This window comes from Melopsittacus undulatus, chromosome 8 (assembly GCF_012275295.1).
Source record: "Melopsittacus undulatus isolate bMelUnd1 chromosome 8, bMelUnd1.mat.Z, whole genome shotgun sequence".
NCBI lineage: Eukaryota > Metazoa > Chordata > Aves > Psittaciformes > Psittaculidae > Melopsittacus > Melopsittacus undulatus.
This window is the reverse complement of record NC_047534.1, coordinates 45,887,410-45,898,454: the sequence shown is the minus strand read 5'-3', so window position 1 is coordinate 45,898,454 and position 11,045 is coordinate 45,887,410. Positions and strand designations below refer to the sequence as shown.

At 37.3% G+C, this 11,045-nt stretch overlaps 1 protein-coding gene across 2 annotated transcripts in view; it reads left to right on the top strand.

Moving 5' to 3' along the window:
- Positions 1–1,439: 1,439 nt before the first annotated feature.
- The window catches only part of SLC4A10 (solute carrier family 4 member 10), a 119,058-nt gene continuing 109,452 nt past the window's right edge, over positions 1,440–11,045 (top strand). For both annotated transcript variants that reach the window (XM_005152655.3, XM_013129917.3), the window contains exon 1: positions 1,440–1,736. In XM_005152655.3, the coding sequence (XP_005152712.1) occupies positions 1,656–1,736 (81 nt within the window). In that variant the 5' untranslated portion in view covers positions 1,440–1,655. The remainder of the gene's footprint in view (positions 1,737–11,045) is intronic.

Sequence of the window (11,045 nt, the reverse complement as noted above, 5' to 3'; positions counted from 1 at the left end):
TACTTCAGAACTTCCGTGAGCTTTGGTGGCTAGCCCCTGCTAGGCTGCTGGACATGTCACTGGAGACCCTCTATGAATGTGTGGCTGAGTTCCTTTTCCCTGTAGATGAGGCAGTTGCATGCTATATAAAGTGAATCAGTTAAAAATTGATGGTAGGCAGTTTCTTTCTCAAAGGGAAAATCTGTGATATTCATGGATGAGACCAGTTTGCTTTTATCAGTGCCATAATGTGAATGACTATAAGCCAAATTTGATTAAGTTACTCAAAAGACCAGCTACTACAACTATATAATAATAATGTTAAACTAACAGAATAGGATGTGGGTGAATTAATTTAGAACCATTTACTTCTAGATTCAACTTCTGCTTGTATTTTGAAGTAAAGAAGGACCTCCAGAATCATTTGAATAACATGTAAGCTGTAGTTATATCAGGAAGTTTTTTTTCCTCCAAGTTTTATTTGTCTGTAAAATTTGACCAGTAGCAATATATCTCAGTATGTGTTCAGGGGATGTTCCTCTGTGTTTAAGGATACGGACTGAGTGCCTCAATAGGACTTTCTCAGTGAGTGAACATCAGTAAATTTTCTGTGGGTCTGGAATGCAGAGGAATTGTTAAATGATAACTTTTTCCATTTTGTTGGTGGGACTGTTTTGTCTTAGTTCTGTGAAGTTTTTGTTTGCATAAATCTGTTGCCATAATAATAGCAACAATAAACATAAATAGTGATTTATAATAATTAATTTGCATCAAATATGTGTTTTAATAAAAAATCTGGTTATTACTTTGTAGTCTTAATAATTTAAAAATTACTAAGGAGAATACTATACATTTGTTAGCTTGAAAGGTCTCTTGTATCAGAAAAGAACCATGCATGATTGTTTTGTTTGATATCAAAACACATTTTTGCTGTCATAATACTGGCACGTTCTCAAGGCATGCTTTTTTCCGGCTGCTAGCAGGGAGTAGTGGAAACAATGCAGTGATCATGCAATTTATTTGAAAAGAAACACTAAAAATTCTTAGGCAAGCAATGTTTTTAATTTAGGATTCATAAGGCTGCATAAAATAGCTGTTTTAGTACCACAAAGGTATTTAAATGCCTTGCTGCCTCTGAATTGTTTATAATTTCTATCTGGTAATTTTCCTTTGGATCAGATTGTGATGCTGCTTCTGAATAGTGATAGTGCTTGTTGAGGAGTGGTCATGCAAGCAAAATGTGATAACCTCGATATGTCACTTCATCTGCCGTTTTTCTTTTGTTAATGCAAAGCTGGTTGCATAATATCTAATTTCTCCTTTAGCTGACCACAGATGAAAACAAAATCTATGATGGCAGCGCTAGATTTTATAAAAAACGCAAGTGAGGAGTTGAAGGATGTGGCTTGTTCTGTTTGGATGATGCAGGATTGCTTTAAGCAGTAAGCTTACTGTTTTCAGATGGCATTAGCAGCATCAGTGATATAGCTGTGTCAGCCTCCTTGACTACTGGATGTCTGTAATCGCACGGAGGGAACTATATTTAAGATCTGATATATTGAGGGTAATGACTTCAGCACTTACTGATGGACAGAATGGCTGTTAATGCTTTCTTCACCAGCCCTGAAGATTTTGAAAGGTAGATGGGTCTGTGATGTACTTCTGTAAGACAGGAAATGCAATTTTTGGGGGTCTCTGGAAATAGGAAGGTCATGCAGCTTGGAACCGGTGAGACGTTACAGTCTCTAAGTCATCAGGTATGACCTTATCGTTTATTCTAATATTTTTAACGCAAGGGTTTGTTTTACGGTTTTAGGTCGTTTACAATCTCTTTGTCTGTGTAATTGTTTCATGTTGGATCTGCTACAGGATTTGTCGGGTAGACTGTTTACATAAGCAGAGCAATGTATATCTTGGAGATCTAATGTGTTGTTGCTATTTGAACAATGTAAGGTTATTCCATATATATTTTCAACCTGTTTTTATTGTGAATATGATTTCTTTGAACTAATTCAGGGTAAAGGTTATACCTTTGCTATAAGGTAAAATTACAAGGTTGCATTGCATTTTTACTTTGCTTTATCTGTACATGGCACACAAAGCTGTAGTGAATGTGTGTGTTTGTGATATGTAATGCAGTATAAGGCAACTATTTACCTACAGTGGCAGGTTATTTAAAACAACGTATCACATTGTGTAACAGGACTGAGCTATTCTGCAGGCACAGATCTTGCTTCATTTTTTTTTATTTTGCAGTAGTAGGATTTTTTTTCTTTTTTGCTTCCATTTCAGATCAGTTTAAAAATAGCTCCCTGAGCAGAACAGTGGAAGTTTGGCAAGATAACGCTCCTCTTTTTAATTATTACACTTAGTGACACAAACTAATAGTAATGGGTTGTAAATGAGAAGGTGAATAACTTAAATATTTAGAATGTTGTTTAAAACGGAATCCATTTTACTTAAGCATGTCTCATCCTTTTTGTTTTTAACTGTTGCCAACTTTATTGCATGGCTGATATGAAAGTATCTGCGAATGTATTGTAGTGATGGATAGGACAGTCGGAGTACATAAAACCCCAGGTATGTGGGTATTTTACATAGGGAGATAGTGGCCTAATTTCATGTGTGGAGCACAAAATGTAATTGGAGATCCTGTTACATCTTTAGGTGTTATAAATGCTAGATAATAGCCACTGTTTCCCTTGAATACATCATAGAGCAATTATGTTTCAATTTCTAGAAGTTTATTTTAAAACAGTGATATTCAGCTCCATCTTAAGAAATTCTAGATGTATTTGCAGAACATTACCATGGCAACGTGTTTGGCCATGTGTTTTAAAAGCTCCACGGAAGCCTGAAAGTAGTGTGCTATTTTCCTTTCACTTGCTTTACCCTTGTAGAACAACAATTTTCACATAAAACTGGATGGCAGATTGGCAGGGGTGAGTGATAATTCCTGACCTCAAAGCACAGGATTAAGTGATCAAGATTTAAAAATATTTTCATATTTCCACACAGAAATGTAAACATGTAAAATGTGGGTTCGATTTTGCATTTAAAACTGTATTCTGGTTTCACCCCCATTTAATAACATTCTGCTGGAAATATATGTGTGCGGGAGACCACAGAAGACCAAATTTAAGAATGTGCAGCAAATTGCTCCAGTATTAAAGGGTGTCTTTTCATTTTTAATTAAAAACATATTTGTAAAAAAGTGTTGTCTTACTTTTATTACCCATAATATATAGTTTCCCAGTGTACTTATCCAGCTTACGTTTTTATTAATAGTGGAGAAAGACTGCCCTGCTCTTAAGCTTGATTAGGTTTGGAATGATTTAACTATACCTTTCACTTGCTACAAGATCTTTTTAATCTGTTAGAGTTTATTTTCAGTATTTTAATGTATTAGTCACAATGAGTACATTCTGTTCCTTGGCATTGGAATGAAATTCCTGAAAGTATTGGTTTCATGGTATTTTGGTGCTTTGCAGGGTATTTATGGACTTCTTATTAGGACGAACCTTCCCCCTAGCTTTTTTGCTTTCTTTATTCAAGTGTAATTTAAAATCTTGACTCACATGTGTTTTGAAGTTGTTTCTGAACTCTTCTTTGCTCATTTAAAATAATTAGATCTCTGTGGAATTTTGCATAACTGGAAGCTATAGCAGTATGTCGTGTGCTTATCCTGGACTCCATTTCATCATTTATATTAATTCTGCAAACTGTTCTGTGAGTGTTTCTGAAATGTATCATTGGTAATAATTGCCAAAGTGTGCAATAGACATCCACTGCAGCGTGGTTAGGATAGAAACTGTGTTTACAGAGGAAAATTGGTGAAGAATGCTTACCTGAGGAAGTGTGTGCTCAGGTCATTCCACTTTGGAACAATAATTTTACTGACTATTGCAAGTGAATTTGAATATGTTTTTTCACTTAAAGGATGCAGTTCCATTATAGGTCCTCCTTAATTTTGGTGGACTAAAGAATATTACCTGAAAGGAATGTATTAAGGAAGTTAGGTTCTTTTCTAAAAGAAGGAGTTGCAGCAAGGTAGAGATTTACACATGAGAGCAGGGAATCAGACTTGAAGAGATCTGAAGACTTAAAACTACAAACTATTTTGCTTGCTTAAAAATGCACCTCCCCCTCCCCCCCCAAAAAATTAAAATGACAGTTTTAAAATGTTTGCTGATATTTGGTCATATTGTATGAATTTGAAGTAATTGAATCCAGTGCAGTGTCTTGCTATCAACAAGAAGGGTTCCTTTTATTTCTCTAAACTATAACATCTCTTCTAACCAAGTTGATTGCAATTGTCAATGTTTGAAGAATACACACTACGCATAATGAATACACATCCATGAGTATGTGTTTGCCTGTCTTTAAACATTCCAATTTACAGGCCTTTATTATGAAGGCCTTAAAAGAAACAGAGCTCTGTGTGGATGTTCTAGCAACAAAGTTAACTAGTGAGTTGGGCAAGAAGCCCAGTATCTGTGTAATTTACTAAAAATGTGAATGTTCACACTCATGTCACACTCAGTTGTGTAGTGGTTTTACTTATTATTGATTGATGTTCTGAACCCACACTCCTGACTTTTTTCCGATGTTACAATGCCAGTTTTTAAGGAAATGTCAGTACTAGGACTAATATCTGAAGGGGGCCTACAGGGATGCTGGTGAGGGACTATTCATTAGGGACTGTAGTAATAGGACAAGGGATAATGAGTTGAAACTTAAACAGGAAATTTAGATTGGATATAAGGAAGAAATGCTTTACTGTTAGGGTGGTGAGGTACTGGAATGGGTTGCCCAGGGAGGTAGTGAATGCACCATCCCTGACAGTGTTCAAGGCCAGGTTGGATGAAACCTTGGGTGACATGGTTTAGTGTGAGGTGTCCCTGCCCATGGCAGGGGGGTTGGAACTTGTTGATCTTAAGATCCTTTCCAACCCTAACTGTTCTGTGATTCTATAATAGGAGATTGTGGCCAAACATTCATAACTAGCAAAACAACCCAAGAAATAAAAAGTACTTTCAGAATGAGTTGAAACAATTCAAGTCCTTTTGTCCTACATTAGTCTCTGTCCCAAGAGATGATCCCATTTTCTGGTCAAATTCTAATATCACAGTCATCAGTTAAAAAAATTCTAAGTAGTCATAATTAGTCCCAACAAATTCTGGGACCACCTCAGAGGGAGCAGTAGGGAAGGTGACTGTAATTCTGGTAAATTCCAATAGGCCACTTACTAATTAAGATCGACATAAACTACAGAGTAAGCTACCTAATGCCTTCATTGTGCTATACTGATTTCAGTGTGACCCTTAAAAGGAAGAGCATCATGTTCTGGAGTAATTTAAAAAGTGTATAAACCAGTAAGAGGTTACAAGATGTGACTGATATGCTATTTCCATTTAATTAAGGGCATTTTTTTCTTCTTAAGTAATACTTATATATGTAATTTGTGCTCATTTCCTCTTGCCGTGTCACTGGGCACCACTGAGAAGAGTCTAGTTAAGTCTTTGCTACTTGCCCCCCAGTCATGTATTTGTACCCTCTGATAAGACTCCTCTGAGCCTTCTCTAGGCTGGAACAGTACCGGTGCTGTTGGCCTCCTCTTCCATGACCTTTATGGCCCTTTACTGGGCTTCCTCCAGTACATCCATGTCTTTCTTATAAGAAGAGAGCCCAGAACTGTACAGTATGCCCCAGTTACGTCTGAGCAGGGCTGAGAGGTAGAATCACATTATCTGGTGAAGAAATTTGGATTGTGTGTTAACTGATCAATGAAATATAAGAAACTTGACTCCTTGAAAAATGAGCTTTTAATGCACTGAAAATTATAAATACTGTCTGTCGGTAATCTTATGGAGAAGAAAAGCTTTGAAATAGCTTTGCTTAATTCATAGAAGTTTTTTTGAGCGATGAAACCTCCTGTTGTTCTGAAATGTCATATATAGAATCTATGTCCCCCAGTGCCAATTGATACAAGCAAAGACTAATGCCTAAGGGGAAAGGGTAAGCTTTAATATTTTGACCTAAGGAAATTTTAAAGTAACTGAGTAAGAAGATATTGTCTAGTATGGTATCACTAATAATCACAAAATCATAGAATGGTTTGGTTTGGAAAGGGCCTTAAGATCACCTAGTTCCAATCCCCCTAACATGGGCAGGGACTCCTCACACTAGACCATGTTGCCCAAGACTGTCCAACCTGGCCTTGGAACACTGCCAGGGATGGAGCATTTACCACTTATTTGGGCAACCTGTTCCAGTGCCTTATCACCCTCACAGTACAGAACTTCTTCCTTATATCTAACCCCTTATCCTGTTGCTATAGTTCCTGATGAAGCGTCCCTCTCTGTCTACTTGTAGGCCCCCTTCAGATATTGGAAGACTGCTGTGCTAAAAAATAAAGGTAAACTATGGGGAACCTGAACTCCAGGGATTCATAAGTTTTGTTTTAGTCAGCTTGCCAAAAATGATTTGTTAATTTCTAGTAAAAACTCAGAGCATGCACAGAACTCTCAGATGTGCTCAGCTGATGCAGCAGCCATCAAGTGACAGAAAATATTCAGCTTGGTGCATTGAATGAAAATGTAAAACAGGCATTAAGTGACATGAGGGAGTGTTGTGGTATTGTAAAAATTTGCTCATTTTTGTAATAGCTTCCTCCTTTTCCCCCAGGCTGCTTAAACAAACTAAAAATATGTATAGGAGACTTCAGTGATTCAAGAGTCATCCTTTTCTCTACTGATAACATAATGGGTTCACCTGTTTAAATTCTCTTTTTTAAAGATTTTTATGCAGGCACACAGAGATATTAAAATACATGTATGAAAGTATACCTATAAGGTTTGCATCCACATTTTATGTAATTAAAGCTATTCTAACAAAAGCAGTATTGGTTTTATGTCCAAATCCTGTGACAAAAAGTTTCCAGGAAAAACTGTGTCACTTTTTATACCTGAATTGTTGAATTGTGAAGCAGAGATACATTGTACTTGCATTTGTAAGGGGAGCTGCAATTGAGTAATTGCATTCAAGGAGTGGAGTTGCTCTGGAGATGGGATTTTTTGCATGGTAGAGACCTCATGTCAAGCTTATTATGTGAGGGGTTAACTGTGCTTTAGGGGGTTTCTGTCTGAGAGTTAATCATGTAGGTCAGTTACACCATCCACTGTCATTCTTTAGTTCAATTTTTCAAGGTGTTTAAGTGTTCATTTTCTATTTTCCCTAAGGTTATCTGAAATACTTAAAACTTGGAGGGGGTGGGGGGTGTTGGAATCAGGCTGCTCTTTCCCCTTTTCTTCTCCCTGTTGTTCATCTAACTTTTCAAGTTCTGTTCCATGAATAAATTTTGATGAATATAAATTTTTGGACTTTGTGCATGTACATGTGTCTTAAGCAGCAGTTATGCATATCACAACTTTGTATTTAAATGTAGGCAACTCTTAGCATATAAGAAAGTGGAGGTTGGGTGGTGTTACCTTCATATTGACTGCCATGTAACATTTTTAATGGAATGTACACTGAATGAACATTAGGAAAATCTAATAGGTATGGAAAATACAAAATGAGTTTTGTAACAGTGTAATGCAGTGATTTCTTACGGCATTGTATATTCTGCTGAAGATTATTCCTAGGTGCTTAGATTTCATGTGGCGAGCATAGGCCTATTTGTGTGAATGCTACTAAGGATGAAGCTATGTCTGGTAACTGTGGCTGGAACTTTAGTGAATCATTTGTGGTAATTGTGCTAATACATGTCAAAAAGATGACTCCGTAGATCACCAGGGCACAGGATTTAGCCGAGGTTGCTGTATGTTGCTGGTAAACTTTACCTATCTTTTTTACATGAAATATGAGACATGGGGAAATGAAAAACTGTCCTGGCATTCTTCTTTTGTTCTGGAAGGAAGTGATGACCTCTTTCTTCAGGAACTTGGTGTCTTTGTTTGCTTTGCCAGACTTCTTCCCTCTGCTAGATCTCGGTGTACCATCACCAGTCTTTCTGGATGCAGTCGTGGGTGAATTTCTCATTTCTGCTAATGAGCATCTTGCAATGACTCACTGGGCTTGGTTATTGCCCAGTCTGCCTCCTGCTTTCCTCCTCCTCTTTCCGGAATGGTTTGCTATTTTGTAGGGTGCAGATGTGCTGAAATTTCTCAGCCATCTAACTTCTAATGCAAAGATGCATATTTGCTGTGGACGTCAGTGAGAGATGTAATCTGTGCTGTCAGAAGTAGTTACTAGCACTGTGTTGTGTCCCGAACATCTACAGTAGCAACAGCCTCGCCACAGATCTGAGGTATGCTCTGGGTCCTTTTCTTGTCTGCTTCAACAGATAAGAAGTGTTAAATTGTTTCCTTTTTAGTATCCTTTGCAATTGCTGAGACAGAGATTAAATTTATGTTTTTAGCAATGTCTGTATCATCAGCCATAAACAAATTTCCCTGCCAGTCGCTTAGACTTTATTTCCCACATGGGCCTCCTTTTATGTCCATGTAAATGTCATTATCAATTTCTAGTTTAATTTCTTTTTAATTTTCCTGTCTTTGCTTTGCTATACTGGACGCACCTGTAAATCTGTAATTTAATATAGGAACATAAAGAATAACACTTTTATCTTCCAGTGTGCACTGCATAAAACTTTTTCAGGTGACCTGAAGAATCTCTTGCACTGTTTATGCAGTCATAGCAAACAAGAGGATTTTTGGCTTTGGACACTTTTGGCATCTGCTTCTGTAGAGAACTGGGCAGCAGGGATCCTGTAAAGTAAATTGGTTAAGCCCTGAAGCTGACGCTGTTCCCATAATGGATGCTTCTGCTTTCCAGCATGTTCATCACCATGTATCTTCCTCTCTTGGTTTTCAGTTTACTTATTGGGATATTCATAGTGATGTACAGTGACGTAGTACTGTTGTGGGACAAAACTGTTCTTCTTGGAATACAGCAAGGGGTTACATCATTTCCAAGGCAAGAAGCACGCCATTCTCAGTAGCCCTCACTTTGGGAGATAGGATGAGTTAGTGAAGGCAGGGTTTTCTTTGCTTATTTGGATTCCCAGTGCAGTTCTGTGCAGTTTGAATTTATGTGTATTTATAGCTTCCTGGTCTGTTGTCAGAGGACCTCTTGATCAATTTCAGTGCAGAACTGCAAATGTATCTCAGATCCCTCAGTTGATGTGTGTTTCCCTGGAACATTCCACAGGATTAATTGTTTTCCAGTATATCATGCTTACTTGCATGTCCTCCAATTATATTCTTTATAACAGTTTCTCTAAATCTGCCCATTGCTAGCAACAGGCTATTGGTTGATTGTTTACAAACATGGGAAATCTTTTTAGAAGATTTGTTGTAGTTGGTGTAGTTGACATCATATGTGCAGTCTTCCAGTTCAAAGATGAGTTCAGGTAATCCAGTTCAAAGGTATGCAAAGTGATTTCAAGGAAGGATGTTACACACCACATTCAGTCTCTCACCTGTAGAATTTGGGATTATAAACTGGTTTTGTTGACTAAAATATCTTGAGAGTAGTTCTGTTGGAAGGGCATGCAGATTTATTACCAGCCTACTTCTAGGCTGCCTGGATCTCCACAGAAGTGTAATGCAGCATTTCAGAAACAAGAAAATGGAGGAAGCAGAAACATTTGGAAAGTGTTTAAAACACAAGTAAATACAAGATAATAATGTCCCATAGTTTCAATTTTTTCATGGACAGATTAAAAAAGCCATCGTGCCTTTGCTATCTTTTATTGTTCTCTGGCACAGGCATTATTTTTGTGATTCAGGGTGATGAAAAATGAACAAGAATGAGTATAATCCTGAATAATTTTCCCAAGAGAATAATAGTAGTATCTATTAATGAAACTATGCACAGGATGTGTTGACTTGATCTTTATGATATTGAAAGGAAGAAATTTCTTTTACTTAGTAATTAAATATGTCACTTGCTACTCCCACCCTTTATTATTTTGTAGCAGTTGAATAATAAAAGGACATAGACAGTGTGATATTTAGGCTAAACTGCCCCTTCCAGTAGTTGTGAGGTGGATGGGCAGGTTTCCAGACTGCCCTGTGCAAGTCAGATCCACTGCTAAAAGAAGTGGGGACATTTGCTTTTTCTGTTTCTCTCTCTTTTTTTTTTTCCCCTCAATGAAAAATTCTTCAGTTTAAACATAAGCTGTACAGGGAGATGCAGTTTCAGTCTTCAGTGGTCTTACAAAAACATTTGGGCCTGTCTCTGTTCGAAGGTTCAAGAGACATTTCAGTTCTGTTCTTTCTGTTATGGTTTATAGTCTTTTACTGAATTTTTCTACACTCTTGCAGTTTTAAGTACCCTTATTCTTTTTCTTAGTACAGGAAAGCTCTTATGGTGTGTGCTTTTTAGTGTTCTGTTGCAGTCCATGGCAATATTATAGTTTAAAATAAAAAATATCTGGAATCTTAACTAGCTTCCATACTACTGGGTTCCTGCTGGTCACACAGGTGTTGTGCAAGGCACAAGTTAATGTAGGATTTCACATACCTAATGGAGATTAACATTCTTGTAATGATCTGGTCTACTGAGAATTCTACCAGTTGGAAATGGATTTATAATCTTGATGAATTACAAACTTGCTTCCTTGAGTTTTGGGTTCTGCCAGGTTTACACCAGGGGGTGAAATGATACCAGAGCATAAAGGTTTTAAAAAAAAAAGAAAAGTTACACATAACTCTAAGTGCTGATGTCCCTTTTTTTTTTTAAATGTGCATATCTGAGACTTTAATAGCGCAGCAGAGTGACAGGGAAGGAGTGAATGTCAAGTAACTCTTATTTTTTTCCTTTTTTTTCCTCTTCTCAGGCAGATCAGCTCCTAGAGCTTTACGTGTTAGCTGAAATCTGTGGTTCCCATATATAGCACACCTGATTGCACCCTTATCTGGGGGACAAAGCCCTAACTTCCTGGGATAGGTAGTTTAAAATACATTAGCTGGCATTCTTCTGTTTACAGTCCTTTGACTTCAGAAATCTTCTACTTGAAAAGATAAGTATCAGACATACTAGCTGTGATGCTGGGCTTG